The sequence below is a fragment of the Nycticebus coucang genome, chromosome 8 (genome assembly GCF_027406575.1).
Source record: "Nycticebus coucang isolate mNycCou1 chromosome 8, mNycCou1.pri, whole genome shotgun sequence".
Classification (NCBI taxonomy): domain Eukaryota; kingdom Metazoa; phylum Chordata; class Mammalia; order Primates; family Lorisidae; genus Nycticebus; species Nycticebus coucang.
Window position 1 is genome coordinate 116,897,739 of NC_069787.1, and position 19,782 is coordinate 116,917,520.

Here is a 19,782-nt window from a genome sequence, read left to right on the forward strand (position 1 = left end):
TTCTTTTGAAAAACTTCTGTTCATTTCTTTTGCCCACTTTTTAATAGAGTTCTTTTATTCTTGCTGATTTGCTTGAGTTCTTTGTAGATGCTGGCGATTAGCCCTTTATTGGATGTATATCTTGTGAATAGTCTGTCATTTTGTAGGTTGTCAGTTTGCTCTGTTGATTATTTCTGCACTTCCATACAGAAGATTATCTTTCTGTACAGAAGCTTTTTAATTAAATCAAGTCCTATTTATTTATATTTGCTGTTGTTGTGATTACCACTGAGTTTTGTTTTTTTTTTTTGAGATAGAGTCTTAAGCTATCGCCCTGGGTAGTGTTCCATGGCATTACAATTCACAGCAACCTCAAATTCTTGGGCTTAAGCGATTCTCTTGCTTTAGCCTCCCAAGTAGCTGGGACTACAGGTGCCTGCCATGACGCCCAGCTATTTTTTGTTTGCAGCTGTCATTGTTGTTTTAGCTGGCCTGGGCCAGATTCGAACTCACCAGCCTCGGTGTTTGTGCCCAGCACCCTACCCACTGAGCTACAGGTGCTGCCTACCATTGAGTTCTTCATAAATTCTTTGCCTAGGCCAATATGTAGAAGAGCTTTTCCAACATTTCATTCTAGAATTCTTATGGTTTCATGCCTTACCTTTAAGTCTTTATCCATCTTGAATTAATTTTTGTGAGTGGTGGCAATAATATGACATCCTCGTTCCCTATTTGGATACCCCTTATTTCTTTCTCATGCCTGATTGTTCTAAGACTTCCAGCACTATGTTGAATACAAGTGGTTACAGTGGGTATACCCTTGCTTGTTCCCATTCTTAGTGGGATTGCTTTCAGCTTTTCTCCATTTAGTATGATGTTGGCTGTGGGTTTGTCATATCATATATAGCTTTCAGAATTTTGAGATATGTTCCTTCTGTGCTTAGTTTATTTAGGGTTTTTATCATAAAAAGGCTAAATTTTTTTGGATTCTTTGTCTACGCCTGTTGAGGTGATCATATGGTTCTTGTAAATGATACACCTGCAGTGAACTCCACTTGGTCATGGTGGGTTATTTTTGTGATGTGCTATTGAATTTGATTTGCTAGTATTCTGTTGAATATAGATGTATTTTTGCATTTATATTGGCCTGTAGTTTTCCTTTTTTGTTGTGTCCTTTCCTGGCTTTGGTATCAAGGTGATACTGACTTCATAGAATGAGGATTCCTTTCTTCTCAATGTTATTGAATACTTTCTGCAGTATGGGTATCAGCTTTTCTTTGTAGATCTGGTAAAATTCATCTGTGAATCCATTGAGTCCAGAGCACTTTTTTGCTAGAAGATTTTTTTATTACTGCTTCCATCTCTTTGCTTGTTTTTGGTTTGTTCAGAATGCCTATTTTTTCCTGATTGAGTCCTGGAAGGTTGTGTATTTCCAGGAATTTTTCCAAACATCTTCAAGTTTATATGTGTAGAGATTTTCATAGTATTCACAGACAGTATTTTGTATTTCTGTCATATCAGTTGTAATACCTCCTTCTTCATTTCTGATTGAGCTTATTTGGTCCTTCCTCATATTCTTGCTTAATCTAGCAAGCAATCTATCAATTTTGTTTATCTTTTCAAAGAAACAACTTTTTGCTTCATTGATGTTTTATATTGCTTTTTTGTTTTCCATTTTATTTAATTCTGCTTTGACCTTAATTATTTCTTCTGCTGGTATTGGGTTTGGTTTGCTTTTCCTTTTCTAGTTCCTTAAGACGTGTTATTAGATTGTTAATTTGTGATCTTTCTATTTTTTTGATGTAGGTATTGAAGGCTATGAAGTTTTTCCTTGGGACTGCTTTTGCTAAATGCCATATAGATTTTGATAGCTTGTGTCCCCTTTGTGGTTCAGTTTGAGGAATCTTTTTATTTCCTTTTGATTTCTTTTAATAAAAGATTAAAATTAAATTTTAATCTTAATTCCATTCTTAACTGAATAACCACTCACCAACAGGTTGTTTAATTTCTATGGCTTCTTGTAAAATTGAGTGTTCTCTTGATTTCTTGTTTTATTCCACTGTGGTCTGAGAAGATACATGGTATGGTTCCCCTAATTTGTTGAGACATGTTTTATGGCCTAACATATGATCAGTTTTTGAAGATGTTCCATGTGCTCATGAGAAGAATGTGTATTCAGTACGTTCTGGGAAAAATGTTCTATAAATGTTCATTAGGCCCATTTGTTCTAAAATCTCATTTAAGGCCAGTGTTTATTTATTGGCCATTGGTTGCGGCACTGGCCACATACATTGAGGGTGGCTGGTCCAAGCCCAGCCTGGGCCAGCTAAAAACAACAATGACAACTGCAACAAAAAATAGCTAGGTGTTGTGGTGGGTGCCTGTAGTCCCAGCTACTTGGGAGGCTCAGGCAAGAGAATTGCTTGAGCCCAAGAGTTTGAGGTTGCCGTGAGCTGTGACAGCATGACACTCTACCAAGGGTGATATAGTGAGACTCTGTCTCAACAACAACAACAAAAATAAATAAATAAAAGAAAAAAAAAAAAACAAGAATGGTCTCCAGTTCCATCCATGTTGTTATAAAATGTATTAGTCCATCTTTTTTTTTATGGCTGAGTGTTACTTCATCATATACATATATCATATTTTATATGTATTAATCCACTTATGTATTGATGGGCATTTGGGTTCATTCTACATTTGCGATTGTGAATTGTGCTACAATAAACATTTGAGTGCATGTGTCTTTTTGAAAAAATGACTTTTTTTTCCCTTTGGGACCCAGTCATGGAATTGCTGGGTCAAATGGTATGTCTACTTTTAGTTCTTGGAGGTATCTCCATACAACTTTCCATAAGGGTTGTGCTAGTTTGCAGTCCTATGAATAGTGTGTAAGAGTTCTTTTCTCTCTGCATCCACAGTAGCATCTGTTCTTTTGAGATTTTTTTAATAAAAGCCATCCTCAATGGAGTTAGGGGATATCTCATTGTGGTTTTGATTTGCATTTCCCTGACAGAGATGTTAAGCATTTTTTTCATGTTTATTGGCCATTTATCTTCTTTTGAAAAATTTCTGTTTTTGTCTTTTGCCCACTTGTTAATGGGGTTCTTTGTTTTCTTTTCTTGCTGATTTGCTTGAGTTCATTGTAGATTCTGGTTATCAGCCCTTTCTCAGATGTATGGCATGCAAATATTTTCTTTCATTCTGTAGGTTGTCTATTCACTCTACTAATTGTTTCTTTGGCTCTGAAGAAGCTTTTTAATATAATCGGGTCCCATTTGTTAATTTTTATTATTGCTGTGATTGATTACCTTTAAGATATTCTTCATAAATTCTTTGCCTAGGCCAATGCCTATAAGACTTTTTTCCTTTTTTTTTTTTTTTGTTTTACTTTATTTTTTATTGTTAAATCATAGCTGTGTACATTAGTGCAATCAAGGGGTACAATGTGCTGGTTTCATATACAATCTGAAATATTCTCATCAAACTGTTCAACGTAGCCTTCATGGCATTTTCTTAGTTATTGTATGTAGACATTTGTATTCTGCATTTAGTGACTTTCACCTATACCCATTCTAAGATGCACCGTAGGTGTGGCCCCATCCATCACCCTCTCTCCTCCCTAACCTCCTTCCTCCCTTTCCCTCCTTTGGCCCTTTCCCCATAGTCTTGTGCTATAGTTGGGTTATAGCCTTCATGGGAAAGCTATAAATTAGCTTCAAAGTAGGGCTGAGTACACTGGATACTTTTTCTTCCATTCCTGAGATACTTTGCTAAGAAGAATATGTTCCAGCTCCATCCATGTAAACATGAAAGAGGTAAAGTCTCCATCTTTCTTTAAGGCTGCATAATATTCCATGGTATACATGTACCACAATTTGCTAGTCCATTCGTGGGTCGATGGGCGCTTGGGCTTCTTCCATGATTAGCAATTATGAATTGGGCTGCAATAAACATTCTGGTATAGATGTCTTTGTTATGTTGTGATTTTTGGTCTTCTGGGTATAAATCTAGTAAAGGAATTATAGGATCGAATGGCAAGTCTATTTTTAGGTCTCTAAGTATTCTCCAAACATCCTTCCAGAAGGAACGTATTATTGTGCATTCCTACCAGCAGTGTAGAAGTGTGCCCTTTTCTCCACATCCATGCCAACATCTCTGGTTTTGGGATTTTGTTATGTGGGCTACTCTGACTGGGGTTAGGTGATATCTCAAAGTAGTTTTGATTTGCATTTCTCCCATGATTAAAGATGATGAACTTTCTCTCTTTTTTTTTTTTTTTGTGGTTTTTTGCCGGGGCTGGGTTTGAACCCGCCACCTATGGCATATGGAACCGGCGCCCTACTCCTTGAGCCACAGGCGCCGCCCAGATGATGAACTTTATTTCATGTGTTTGTAGATTGTGAGTCTGTCTTCTTTAGCGAAGTTTCTCTTCAAGTCCCTTGCCACCCTGAGATGGGATCACTTGATCTTTTCTTGCTAATACGTTTGAGTTCTCTGTGGATTCTGGTTATTAGACCTTTATCGGATGTATAACCTGCAAATATTTTCTCCCATTCTGAGGGCTGTCTGCTTGCTTTACTTACTATGTTCTTGGCTGTGCAGAAGCTTTTTAGTTTGATCAGGTCCCAGTAGTGTGTTTTTGATACTGCTTCAATTGCCTTGGGAGTCCTCCTCATAAAATAGTCACCCAGGCCTATTCCTTCAAGAGTTTTCCCTGCACTTTCTTCAAGTGTTTTTATAGTTTCATGTCTTAAATTTAAATCTTTTATCCAGTGAGAGTCTATCTTAGTTAATGGTGAAAGGTGTGGGTCCAGTTTCAGTCTTTTACAGATCGCCAGCCAGTTCATCCAGCACCATTTGTTAAATAGGGAATCTTTTCCCAACTAAATGTTTCTAATTGGCTTGTCAAAGATCAAATAACGGTAAGTAGCTGGATTCATCTCTTGGTTCTCTATTCTGTTCCAGACATCTACTTGTCTGTTTTTGTGCCAGTACCATGCTGTTTTGATCACTATCAATTTATAGTATGGTCTCAGGTCTGGTAGCGTGATTCCTCCTGCTTTGTTTAATTCTGAGTAATGTTTTGGCTATCTAAGGTTTTTTCTGCTTCCATATAAAACAAAGTATTATTTTTTCTAGATCTTTAAAATATGACAATGGAGCTTTAATAGGAATTGCATTGAAATTATATATTGCTTTGGGTAGTAGAGACATTTTTTTTTTTTGGTAGTAGAGACATTTTAACAATTTTGATTCTTCCCAGCCATGAGCATGATATGTTTTTCCATTTGTTAACATCTTCAGCTATTTCTTTTCTTAAAGTTTCATAGTTGTCTTTGTAGAGATCTTTCACTTCCTTTGTTAGGTATACTCCCAAATATTTCTCTTCTTTGGCACTACTGTGAAAGGAATAGAGTCCTTGACTGTTTTTTCGGCTTGGTTATTGTTGGTATAGGTAAAGGCTACAGATTTATGGGTGTTGATTTTGTAGCCTGAGACATTGCTGTATTCCTTGATCACTTCTAAAAGTTTTGTGGTAGAATCCCTAGTGTTTTCCAGATATACGATCATATCATCTGCGAAGAGTAAAAGTTTGATCTCTTCTGACCCTATGTGGATACCCTTGATCGCCTTTTCTTCCCTAATTGCAACGGCTAAAACTTCCATGACAATGTTAAAGAGCAATGGAGACAATGGGCAACCTTGCCTGGTTCCTGATCTAAGTGGAAATGATTTCAATTTAACTCCATTCAGTACAATATTGGCTGTGTGTTTGCTGTATTGGCCTCTATTAGTTTAAGAAATGTCCCTTCTTTTTTTTTTCTAAGAAATGTCCCTTCTATACCAATTTTCTTAATTGTTCTGATCATGAAGGGATGCTGGATATTATGAAAAGCTTTTTCTATGTCAATTGAGAGAATCATATGGTCTTTATTTTTTTAGTTTGTTTATGTGCTGAATTACATTTATACATTTACTTATATTGAACCAGCCTTGAGACCCTGCGATAAATCCCACTTGGTCATGGTGTATAATTTTTTTCATGTGTTGTTGGATTATGTTTCTTAGGATCATATTGAGTATTTTTGCATCTATATTCATTAGTGATATTGGTCTATAATTTTCTTTTCTTGTTGGGTCTTTCCCTGGTTTGGGGATCATGGTGATGTTTGCTTCATAGAATGTATTGGGTAATATTCCTTTTTTTTTTTTCTATATTTTGGAAGAGGTTAGTAATACAGGTACTAGTTCTTCTTCAAAGATTTGGTAGAATTCTGACGTAAAGCCATCTGGTATCTAGTCAGCTTTTCTTTTTAGGGAGATTTTGTATAGTTGATGCTATTTCTTTTCTTCTTTTTTTTTGTACAGACAGAGTCTCAGTGTACAGCCCTCAGGTAGAGTGCCATGAGGTCACACGGCTCACAGCAACCTTTAACTCTTGGGCTTACGTGATTCTCTTGCTTCAGCCTCCCGAGCAGCTGGGACTACAGGCGCCCGCCACAACGCCCGGCTATTTTTTTTTGTCATTGCAGTTTGGCCGGGGCTGGGTTTGACCCCGCCACCCTTGGCATATGGGGCCGGCGCCCTACTCACTGAGCCACAGGCACCACCCTAGTTGATGCTATTTCAGAACTTGATATAGGCCTGTTCAACATTTCCACTTCATTCTGGCTAAGTCTTGGTCGGTGGTGTACTTCCAGTTATTGGTTGATTTCTTTCAGATTTTCATATTTCTGAGGGTAGAGTTTGATGTAGTATTCGTTAAGGATTTTTTGAATTTCTGAGTGGTCTGTTGTTATTTCATTGTTACCATTTCTGATTGATGAAATTAGGGATTTTACTCTTTTTTTCCTGGTTAGGTTGGCCAAAGTTTATCTATTTTATTGATCTTTTCAAAAAACCAACTTTTGGATTCATTGATCTGTTGTATAATTCTTTTTTTTTTCAATTTCATTTAATTCTGCTCTTATTTTGGTTATTTCTTTTCTTCTGCTGGGTCTGGGGTTGTAATGTTCTTCGTTGTACAGTTGCTTGAGATGTCCCATGAAGTTATTAACTTCCTGTCTTGCCGTTTTCTTGAGGAAGGCTTGCAGTGCTATAAATTTCCCTCTTAGGACTGCCTTTGCAGTATTCCAGAGGTTCTGATAATTCGTGTCTTCATTGTTGTTTTGTTCCAAAAATTTGGTGATTTCCTTCTTAATCTCGTCTATAACCCATCTATCTTTCAGCATAAGGTTGTTTAGCTTACATGTTTTTGTATGGGTATGCAGATTCCTGTTGTTATTGAGTTCAACTTTTATTCCATGATGGTCTGAAAAGATGCAGGGAATAATCTGTACTTTTTAAAATTTGCTGAGGTTAGATTTGTGGCCTAGGATGTGGTTAATTTTGGAGTATGTTTCTTGGGCTGATGAGAAGAATGTGTATTCAGTTTTTTGGGATGAAATGTTCTGCAGATGCCCGTTAAGTCCAGATGTTGAATGGTTAAGTTTAAATCTAAAATTTCTTTGCTTAGCTTCTTTTTGGAGGATCTATCCAGCACTGCTAAAGGGGTGTTAAAATCTCCAACACTATGGAACTAGAGGAAATCAAGTTGCTCATGTCTGTTACAGTTTCTCTTATAAATTGAGATGTATTCTGGTTGGGTGCATAAATAATAATTGAAATCTCATCATATTGAGTATTACCTTTAACAAATATGAAGTCCATCCTTATCCTTCCTTATTTGGGTTGGTTTAAAGCCTATTACTTCTGCGAATAGGATTGCAATGCCTGCTTTTTTCTGCTTTCCATTTGCCTGGAGTATAGATGACCATCCCTTCACCTTGAGTCTATATTTGTCTTTTAATGTGAGATGTAATTCTTGTATGCAGCAGATATCTGGCTTGTGTTTTTGTATCTAGTCAGCCAACCTGTGCCTCTTTAGAGGACAATTTAAACCATTCACATTAATTGAGAATATTGATAAGCATTTCAAGAGTCCGGTGGACATTTTTAATCCTTTTGTGAATGTGGAAGTTGGAATTTGATCAAAATTTTCTGTGTGGGTTTACTTTTGTGTTGGAGGGTTACACTGGTCTTTATGAAGGATAGGTGTGAGAATATCCTAGAGAGCTGGTTTAGTTATGGCACATTTCTTCAATATGTGAATGTCATTGAAGTATTTAATTTCTCTGTCATAAATGAAACTCAGTTTAGCTGGGTACAGGATCCTGGGTTTAAAGTTATTTTGTTTTAGGAGATTAAAAGTCGATGATCATCCTCTTCTAGCTTGAGAGGTTTCAGCAGAGTGATCTGCAGTTATTCTAATATTCTTGCCCTTGTAGGTGATGGTTTTCTTTCATCTGGTAGCTTTCAGAATTTTCTCCTTCATATTAACTTTAGTGAAATTGATTATGATGTATCTGGGGGATGTCTTATTTGGGTTGAGTCGTGCTGGAGTTCTGCAACTGTCTGCTATCTGAATTTCAGAATCTCTTGGCATGTCTGAAAAGTTCTCCTTCATAATCTCATGGAGAAGAGACTCTGTGCCTTATGAAGCCACTTCGTTGCTTTCGGGGATCCCTATAAGACGAATATTGGTTTTCTTCCAATTATCCCAGAGCTGAGAGAGTGATCTGGTTTTGCCCTCCATTTCTCTTCCTCTTTGAGAGTTTGGGAGCGTTCGAAAGCTTTGTCTTCAATGTCAGAAATCCTTTGTTCTGCTTGCTCCATTCTGTTACTGAGGGATTTTACTGTGTTTCTCAAATCCTTGAGGAATGCAACTTCTTGTCTCAGTGTGTCAAAATCTTTGGTCATTTGGTCTTTGAATTCATTGAATTCTTGAGATATCTTTTGGGTTAGTTCTTGGAATTCTAATTCCATCTTATTTGCTATCCAGATTCCGAATTTGATTTCTGACATCTCAGCTATTTGTTTGTGCATGGGATCTTGTGCTGTGTGTGCCCCATTGATCCTTGGGGGTGTTGATCTACTCTGATTATTCATATTGCCAGAGTTTTTCTGTTGATTTCGCCTCATGATTGTTTTTCACTGTTGCCTCTAGCCGTCCTCATAGTTGGGGAGGTGTCTCTCCAAGATTAGACCCCAGCAGGATCACTCTATTGTTGCTGGATCTTTGTAGGGAGTGACCCTTTGTAGATCGTCTGGGGTTGCCCCAGCCAAGGGGTTCTGGTTGTTGGAGTAGCTCTGGAATGTGACACACCTGGATCCAGCAACAGGGCAGGGGGTGGTGCACTCGGTTCTGGGAGTACCTGGCACCCAGTGACTTTGGGACAGAGTGCCCAAGGCTCCAGCAGTCTCTGTCCAGGAGAAGGGCTCTGCACAGAGGCAGGGAGGGCTCTGGAGGGCACCTGGATACCAGAGTCCCTGGCCAGATGAGCGGGCAGTGTGGAGGCAGGGAGGGTACAGGAGGGAGGATGTGGGGTTGCAGGGCTTCCCCAGTTCCTGGTCAGGGCGTGTGGAGGCGCAGCGGCCGCGGTTGTGGGTCAGGGGTCACGGTGCAACTCTTACAGAGGTCCAGCAGGAGCCCATCGCAGTGGCGGCACAGCTGTTATGGAGGTCTGGGCGGGAGCCAATTGTGGTCGCCGTGCTGCTCTTGCTTGTAAGATCTTAGTGTCGAAGTCTGCAGTTAGCTTGATGGATTTTTCTTTGTAAGTTACTTAATATTTTCACCTCATGGTTTGTAGGAGTTCCTTACTTCTTTGTGTTGACTTTGGCCAGTCTGATAGCTACCTGTCTTGGTGATTGTTCCTTTGCAGTCAATCTCTCAGGTGTTCATTGAGGTTATTATACCCAGATCTCTAAGCCTCTAGCAAGACCAGGGATGTTTTCTTTACCTATTCTCTCAGACAGATTTTCCAGCCTTTGTGTGTTTTCTTCTTCACCCTCATGGATAACTATAATTCTTATATTTGGCCATGTAATATAATTCCATATTTCTTATAGGCTTTGTTCATTCCTCTTAATTCTCCATTTAGTTTTGACTGGCTGAGTTAATTTGAAAGAGTTGTATTAAAGCTTTGAGATTCTTTTGCCAGGTCTATTCTATTCTTAAAACTTGTGTGTTTTGTATTTTCCTTAAATGAATTGTTCGTTTCCAGAAGTTCTATTTTTTTTTATAGCTTGAACTCTATCATGAATTTTTCATTCATTTATGGATTTTTTTGTTTGTTTGTTTCAGTTGGTTTTTCATTTTCTCTTGGATTTCATTGAGCTTCCTTACAATCCATATCTGGAATTCTTGATCTCTTATTTCAATATTTTCATTTTGATTGGTTTAGTATTATTAGGGTTTAGTATTATCTTTTGGGGGTGTCCTTTCACTCTGATTTTTCATACTTCTGGAGTTCTTTCACTGATTACTTCTCATCCAGGGCAACTGTCACTTACTGCTTCTGCATGTTCTTTTGTTTAGATGGGGCTCAACACGCACACATACACACTCATAAGGTTGTGTTTTTACATATGTTGGGTAACAACCTTTGGCTTTGCTTGTGGGTGATTTGATGGCAATTTGGCATCTGGATGGTGCCTTGGTGTGGTGGTTTTCTCAGTTGCTAGTTGTTTGTAGGCTTTAGCAGTGGTGACAGATTCACTGTCTCTCTTTGATGAGAGAGGATAGAGGTCTTTTGTGTTCCTTTTGCCTCCCCCAGCCCTGTGGTCTTCATAACAGCGTGAATTACATCAGCACACCCAGTTTAATTTCTGAGACAGTAGATGGTGCTTGTGGGTAAGAAACAATCACACCCCGTATGATCAAGTCAGTAACTGCTGTGACCTCCCTCTCAGGATGTGATGTTCTCTTGTAGGTTCTGGCACTTTTCCCTTGGAATTAACACTCAGTCTATATTTGTCAGTTTTTTCTTTTTCATCTAAAACTTTTCCTTCTTTCTGAGATGATCTGGCAGCTGGTGTCTCTGGTCAGCCGTCTTCTGATGAGACTTTTAAAAAAGTACCTTCATGAAATTTTTCTGAAACTTTATTGAAACAACAATGACAAAAACATGACAGACAGAAGTGTTTCTATGTTGTTTCACATAATAGACCTGACATCTTATCCACTAGAGAATTACCAACGTTTTCTTAGGCTGGAGTAGTTCATATCAGAGTTTTTCAACCTCAGCAATGATGACACTTTAGATGGAATAATTTTATTTGAAGAGTTGACTAGTACATTATAGGATATTTAACAACGTCCTTGATCTACACCAATTCCCAGCTGTGAAAATAAAAAATGCCTCCAGGTATCACCAAACGTCCCTGGGGGAAAAGACTGTTTCCACTTGAGAACTAGTTTTAGACAAAGAAAAGAACTGTCTAGTATGGTGTTAATAGTAATAAAACTAACATCTATTAAGCACTTATTATAGGCCTTTTATCTTGTGCTACCAGAACCAGTAGAAAATTATTATACTGTGCTAAGGTTGTAAGTCATAAAAATATATAAATGCCCTAAACTTATCTTTAAGTTAAATATAAATATAAATCCACTCAACAGTTGTTTTATGTTGGACCATAGCCTCCACTGACTGGATTTCCAAATTATCATAATACATAATGCATTTTCTACCATTTTTAGTTTCAGGTACTTAAAGTGAGACAAAAACTAGATTCTACTTTCCTTCTTGCTTTTTATTAATATATGTTTGTCTGATCTTTTAGTTTTCTTAACCAATTTAACCACATTTTGACTGGGGATGAGGTGGAGGGAGCAACTAGCTTTTTAAAATTTTTCTAATGATTCTAACTAGGTTTCAAATAAAATCAGTAGTCTTTTACACTCCCAGATAAAGGGCTGCTGAATATTTAACTATGTGTCATAATTACCGTTAAGTACAACAAAAAGGTTCTGTGATCACTTGTCAGCATACAGTTCATCTGGTGGGACAGAAGCACAAGGTAGGATATTAGCGCCTTCTAGTCACAGCCTTATGTCATGTGATGAGTCAGTACGCTTTTAACTAGTTTTACCACTGGGCAATTGGTAAGAGGTACTGTATGTGCCCAACACTATGTAAAGAACTCTACTTTGCATTATCTTTTAATCCTCACAATAACCCTAAGATAGGTATGTTAATATGTATTAAAGTGTTTCCATCACTGGTAACGATTCAAAGATTGTTTTGAAAGCTCAATGCTTCCAAAGCATCAAATCTATATATTTAACCCAGGGGTTCTCAACCTGTGGGTCTCGACCCCTTTGTAACAATTAAAATACATCCTAAGGTTGAGAACCACTGATTTAACCCTTTCCAATCTAAAGTTTCCGCCAACCACGTATTCCCCACCTCTTATTTATTTGAGGCAGAAAAGAGGTTTGGACTACTTGTAAATATCCTACAGTTTTAAAACAGAAAAATATAAATATAAACTCATCTGATGATTTTATTATCTATTTTAGGTTAAAAATAAAGTATTTTTATTTATTAAAAAAAATCATAATGTTAGGCCAGGTCCAAGGTAGGATTGGAAAGGGTTAAAGAGAACCCAAATACTTATTACCTGTGTTAGTTTCCTGTTTCTGGGCTAACAAATTACCACAACCTTAATGGCTTAAAACAACATAAGTTTATTATCTGTAGGTTTAAAGTTTGACACCAGTTTCATGGAGTTAAAATGAAGGTGCTGGCAGGGCTGTGCTACTTTCTGGGGTTTCTAGAGGAAAAACCATTTCCTTATCATTTCTAGTTTCTAGTGGCCACTCAACATTCCTTGGCTTGTGACCCTCATATTCAAAGCCATTAGTCACATCTCCCTGACCATTCATCCATAGTCACATCTTCCTCTGATTCTCAACTTTCTACTTCCACTTTTAAGGACCCTTGTGATCACAGTGGTCCTATGTGAGTAACAGCACTAATCTCCCTACCTTAATAAAATAAACCTTAGAGCAGGGGTACTCAAACTACGGCCTGTGGGCCACATGAGGTGGTGTGATTGTATTTGTTCCTGTTTTGTTTTTTTACTTCAAAATAAGATATGTGCAGTGTGCATAGGAATTTGTTCATAGTTGTTTTTTTTTTTTTAACTATAGTCCAGCCCTCCAATGGTGTGAGGGACAGTGAATTAGCCCACTGTTTAAAAAGTTTGAGGACCCCTGCGCCTTTGTTAGGTTTGTTCGCATGTTCCTGGTCCCCCACTTCCCAGCCATGAGTGAGTACTAGTACCGAGCTGACCCAATGACAGACTGATCATAGAAAGAAATCCCACATACTTTATGACAGTAAAGATAAAGAAGGAAGCCGTACAAAATGACACAAAGTGAAATGAGTTCCAGAGAGAAAGGAACAGGTCAGTCTCCAGGAGTAGAGAAAGCCCCTGAGGCTGAGCACATGCTGCAGTTTGTAAGCTCACCAGTTGTCCCACCTTTCTCCTGGCAGGATTGGTTTTGTGTCCTCACTTTTGGGGTGATTGACAGGTTGGTGTTATGTAACAGTTTCCCTATTCTATGCATGAGTCTTCTCCAGAATTCTTCAGGAAAGCTCTACCCATGCTATGCTACTTAGGTGGTAATGAGTCCTAGGTCAGTTGAAGGTCACTAGGAACCCTTACTGTGTCTGTTACCGCCAGGGAACTGTTCCCAGCTGTACTTTCATTCTTACTCCACCCTTAGCTGCTTCCTTGCCACCTGTTTGCCCTCTGCCAGATCTAACACCTTGGAACAGCTTTGAGCCACAGTCTGTATTAGACACCTGTATTAATTTGTTTTTAGTAAACATTTTCACAAGGTGATAAGACTGGAAGTTTGACATGAAAAGTCAGTCATGATTGAATTACTAAATACATTAGAACAGTCTGTCCTTCAAGTTCATAGAAATGGACCATCTGTATAATTACAGGGATAGATAAATCAGGTGTCCTTCAGTCTTCTAAAAGTTGAGGCTCATCAGTCTCAGCAAATTTCACATACAAGGTTCTAATATATGTAGATATGCATTTGTTATAAAATGTATTGGATAGGTGATACTTCAGTGATCCATTTCAAGATACTGTACAGAATTTAATAATTTTCATTAAAACTTTCTATTGAGCACTCCTCCTAAATGTGTTTTAAATGACTAAAAAACATTAAAGAGACTGTTTCAAAATAACTATGATTCTGTTTATTTGTCCTGTTCATCCAGGTTATATATTCAGTCAATGGGTTTATTTCTGTATGTCTCTTAAGGTGGTTGCCCCTCCTTGTGGGACAAGCAATGAATTTAACTGTCTTTTCCTCAAGATTTTTGTTAAGTTTTTAACCTAACGTTTATTTAATGGAAAATACTTTATTGAAAGCAGTCACAGTGGTGCCTAAACCAGTATTAACTGATGTATTCAAAGGACTGACAGTTTTTTTAAAGACTTATAACTAGACTGGAACTCCAAAAAGAGCTATTAATAAACTTTCATGATTATAAAAACGATAAATTCAACAGTAAGACACTTACAATGGTAATGATATAGTAAGACCACCCTTTATTGAATACTACCTTCCTGGCCTTTTGTTTATATCATCTCATTTTATCCTTACAACCTGCAAGGATAAAATCTTTTTGCACATAACAGATCTGGATGTCAAAGGCTAAGCAGTTTGTCTAGCACCACAGAACTGGTCAATGCTGGAAATATGAAGCCCAGTGTGTCTCCTTCCAAATGGGTTTATGTTCACTACCATACTTGATTTAAAAGTCTGAATATGTTTTAACATGTTTCCTTTTTTTTTTTTTTTTGATACAAAGTCTCACCACTTTGTTGCCCTCAGTAGAGTGCCACGGCACTGTAGCTCACAGCAACCTCAAACTCTTGGGTTGAAGTGATTCTCGTGACTAAGCCTCCGGAGTAGCTGGGACTACAGGCATCACCAGGATTCCCAGCTGATTTTTCTATTTTTAGTAGCCTTGCTCTTACTCAGGCTGGTCTTGAACTCCTGAGCTCAAGCGATCCACCTACCTTGACCTCCCAGAGTAGTAGGATTACAGGTGTGAACCATTGTGCCCAGCCAACGTGTTTCCACTTTTATTTTTAAAATGGCCCAAAGACTTGCAAAATTTTATAAATAGTGAAATTTTGTTCTTTGACATAAAATATTTCAAAACTAGCATTTGAATAAAGCTACACAAATTATGATTCTTATTAGAATCTTTTGCAAAGATAAAGTTAACATATTTGACATCCATTTTTAATTATGTATTTTTAGGTAAAAGGGTAAATTAAAACTTCAGGTCCTGGAGTCTGAACGGCAAAGCAGATCTTTGAGTCTGACAAAAAACAAACAAAAGTCATGATTGTTAATAAATAAATCGAACGATGTTTAAAACAATTGAAAAGACCTATCTTGAAACATCTGAAAACTTTAAAATACGTCTCTGTATTATTTTATTTACATTTTTCTGTTACAGGAGATGAGTATGATGTATGTGCCATTTGTTTGGATGAATATGAAGATGGAGACAAGCTCAGAATCCTTCCCTGTTCCCATGGTATGAGTAATTGCATACTGCTGTGAATTTACACATAGACTAATTTATATTTAGGTTCAGTATTACAGGGGAAGAGACTGAAAATAGTTATTAGCACTCTGTAACACAGGCCCTATACTAATTAATGGTTTCATTAAAGGATGGAGGTATATTTGTAATAATTTACAAACTTTTCTTCTCCTGTCCCTACATAATTCATAGAAAACACTGAATATGGCAGGAGATTAAATATATTCTCAACCATAGCATATTAACTGAAGATGTATATTTTGTTTCAACAGCTTATCACTGCAAGTGCGTAGACCCTTGGCTAACTAAAACTAAAAAAACCTGTCCAGTCTGCAAGCAAAAAGTTGTTCCTTCTCAAGGCGATTCAGACTCTGACACAGATAGTAGTCAAGAAGAAAATGAAGTGTCAGAGCACACCCCTTTACTTAGACCTTTAGCTTCTGTCAGTGCTCAGTCATTTGGGGCGCTGTCAGAATCTCATTCACATCAGAACATGACAGAATCTTCAGACTACGAGGAAGATGACAATGAAGAGACTGACAGTAGTGACGCAGAAAATGAAATTAATGAACATAGTGTTGTGGTCCAATTGCAGCCTAATGGTGAACGGGATTACAACATAGCAAATACTGTTTGACCTTGAGAATGTAATTGGTATATTTCTCTTTGAAAAACTTAGGTACATACTGTATTTGATTTTTTGCTCCCTTCAGAGACTTCTGTAGAAATAAGTTATTTTTTAGTATTCTGCAATTTAATCTGAATACTGAAACAGGCTTTTTGATCCAGTATTTATCTGCAGGAGTATACTTCATTTCACTAATAATAGATTGGTGCTGTAACTTAAGCGTCAAATCAGTTCTTTTGGAATGAAATATAGCCAAAATATTTTTTTTTTTTTAAAAAAAACCCTCAGTGTAGCTTGCAATTAAGACCTAGATCACAGTATGCAAACATTTTGTGTTTCACACACCAGGTCAGTGCTGTGGCCACCTAGCATGAGCTAAGCCAACTTCCACCTCCGTCAAGTTACCTAGAGTTGTTGAGCTAGAATATATTTGTTCTGGTATTTCCCCAAATTGCCATCACTACTAAAAGGCAACAAGGTAATTTAGCATTTTTCCTCATATCAGCACAAAGAAACTGAAAGCTTTTTCCTTCCCATTCCTGAGTAGTCTTATCCTGATAGGAACAGTCCGTACTAGTGCAGATTTCAAAAATTTTTTTTTAATGTTATTAATACTATAGTGTTATATATGAATTTGATTCAGCAGTTTAAGTAATGGCTCTGGACTTTACTTACTGAATTATACTTAAGGGTTTTGTGGTGTTGTTATCAAAGCAAAAAGAAAATGCTGCATAAAGATACCAAACTTCAGCAACTGTTAATACTCAGATCATATACCTCTTAATAAAAAGCAACTTATGCTAATTAGCCCTGCTAAACTATGTACAAAGGAAATTGTTCAAGTATTGAATTTGAAAGTGCTTATATTTAACAGAACTAATGATATGTACTGAAACAATGTATTATGAAAAGTAAATTATATTATACATCATTGTAACTATGTAGAAAATATAGACTAACATATAATCAAAATGCTAAGGATTTTATATGGCCTTGTATGAGGGGAGTTTGAATGTTAATAAACATGTTTTTCACTTTAAGAACAAGTAAATGTTTGTTCTACTAAAGTATTACTTACCACATTAGCCTTACTGCTATAAAGGAATAATGACTGAAGTCACAAACACAGGTGACCTTGTAATTTTACATAAGGTAAACTGCTCTCAGGCAACTGAGTAATCCCCACAAATAAGTTAAGACTGCAGCCCAAATCATTGAACACCAAATAGTACAACATTATGGTACCCTGTTGTAAATTATGGTCCATCTTTATAGCAGACTTCTATATAGCTTTGAAAGATCAAAGTAGGTGGCTTGGTGCCTATAGCTCAGTGGCCAGGGTGCCAGCCACATACATGGGAGCTGGTGGGTTCAATTCCAGCCCAGGCCTGCTAAACAACGACAACTACCACCAAAAAATAGCCGGGTGTTGTGGCAGGCGCCTGTAGTCCGAGCTACTTGGGAGGCTGAGGCAAGAGAATTGCTTAAGCCAAAGTGTTTGAGGTTGCTGTTTGCTGTGAGCTGTGATGCCATGGCACTCTGCCCAGGGTGATATAGTGAGATTCTGTCTCAAAAAAAAAAAAAAAAAGAAAGAACGAACAAAGTAGGTATACAGATACATTTGTTTTGAAATTGTTAATGAATAAAAGCATGGCATACAGTAGTAAGCATATTAGATACATGGAGCCTTTTCTCATAAAAACTGAATTTTCAGTTCTAAATTGGTTCAATTCATTCTAAATTGGTTTTTCAAAATGTTTTTTAAAAATATGTCTACTTTGACATCTACCATTTCCCCTTTTCTTTAAAAACAAAACATGGGCCTAAGAAATAAGACATCAAAGTATACTGTGGCAGTTAAACAGTTTGCAATATAACATATTTATATGGCCCTAACCTTCTTAAACCTGTTTGGTCATTTGCACACTTTAACCTAGGGTAGCATGTGAGGACAAAACCCTGTGTTCAGTGTCAGCATTTAAATGCACCATGATAGTTTTCAAAATGATTAAAATAAAAATTTCATACCTAATGCAGCATTTTAAAATAAAAAGGGAAAATTAAAATTCAATTAACATGTAACATTGCAATTGTATTAAATGTTATGTTTCCTCAGTCTTTAATTCAAGGTTGAGTTCAAGGACCTGGTTCCTTTAAGCTAGTGAGTGTTTCTGGAGCAAAAAAAGAATTTTGAAATCCCAAATTGTTACTTTTAGTTGCAAAAAAAATTATCAAGTATCTTATTTAACAGCACTGGCTAGTTATTGCTTCTCTTAATATTAACTTGAAATCTTCTGTAATTTCACAGTATAATCATACTGCTTTTTGAATAAGACACAGTAAATAAAATTAAAGTCTAATTTCTATTTTTTAAAAACCTTATTTAAGGCGGCGCCCATAACTCAGTGGGCAGGGCACTGGCCACATACACCGAGGCTGGTGAGTTCAAACTCGGCCGTGCCAGCTGCAACATGACACCTGCCACAAGAAAAAACAAATAGCTGGGTGTTGTGGTTGGGGGGCCTGTAGTTCCAGCTACTTGGGAGACTGAGGCAAGAGATGGCTTAAGCCCAAGAGTTAGAGGTTGCTCTGAGCTGTGACACCACAGCACTGTACCCAGGGTGACATCTTGATACTCTGTCTAAAAACAAAACCAAAAATAAAAAAACACCTTATTTAAAATTTTTCTGTAGGCTCAGCACCCATAGCACAGTGGTTATGGCACCAGCCGCATGCACCGAGGGTGGCAGGTTGACACCCAGCCCGGGGCCAGCTAAACCACGACAACTGCAACAACAACAACAAAAAAAAGCCAGGCGTTGTGGCAGATGCCTGTAGTCCCAGCTACTTGGGAGGCTGAGGCAAGAGAATCGCTTAAGCCCAAGAGTTTGAGGTTCCTATGAGATGTGACAGCACGGCACTCTACCCAGGGTGACAGCTTGAGACTGTCTCAAAAATAAATAAATAATAAATAAAATATAAAATTTTTCTGTGGGAGTGGGGAGAATGGAATGGGTAAATCCCCACCCCAAAAGTATATTGCACGCTTTCTAATTAAGGGACACAACTATGATTTATAATATACAAAAGCAAACTATATAACCAAAACACGTGTATCCCCATAATACTCTTGATATAAAAAAAAATCAAAAATTTCTGATTATAAAAATAACATTTAAAACATTGGAAACCAAAATACAGTTACCTGAAATTTATCTCAGAGAAAAATGTACCTTTTGGTATATTACCTTCAGAAATACACATGTAAAACCCACATGTATTATATACTGTATGTATTTACACTGTATATAACACCTGTTTATATCCTCATATTACTTAACATTCATTGCTGAGCATTTTCTTGTGTCATTCTTCACATACGCCTTAAAAGTGAACCTTGTAGAAGTTTTCTAAGTTTGTTTAACCTAAGTAATGCTGTGTAATGGACATTTCTGGTATACAAATTTATATAGCTTCATCCGCAAAATTCCTAGAAGTACAAAGTACACATGTATATTTCCCGAAGTGTTTTTCTACTGTAATTGTCCATAGGCCAATGATTAGATTCATCATTTACTGTTTTAGTGATACAGTCACCCTTTACCTTCACCTACTCCCTTACCGACACTCTAAGTGTACACACATCCCTTCCTTTGCCTACTTAAAGGCTAATTAAGGTTCTGACAGTTTTGACCATCA

The 19,782-nt window shown here is 37.3% G+C and overlaps 1 protein-coding gene across 2 annotated transcripts in view; it reads left to right on the forward strand.

The window, feature by feature from the left end:
* The window catches only part of RNF13 (ring finger protein 13), a 182,015-nt gene extending 164,892 nt beyond the window's left edge, over positions 1–17,123 (forward strand). For both annotated transcript variants that reach the window (XM_053599620.1, XM_053599621.1), the window contains 2 exons: positions 15,366–15,446; positions 15,728–17,123. In XM_053599620.1, coding sequence (XP_053455595.1) covers positions 15,366–15,446; positions 15,728–16,092 — 446 coding nt within the window. In that variant the 3' untranslated portion in view covers positions 16,093–17,123. The remainder of the gene's footprint in view (positions 1–15,365; positions 15,447–15,727) is intronic.
* The last annotated feature ends 2,659 nt before the right edge of the window (positions 17,124–19,782 follow it).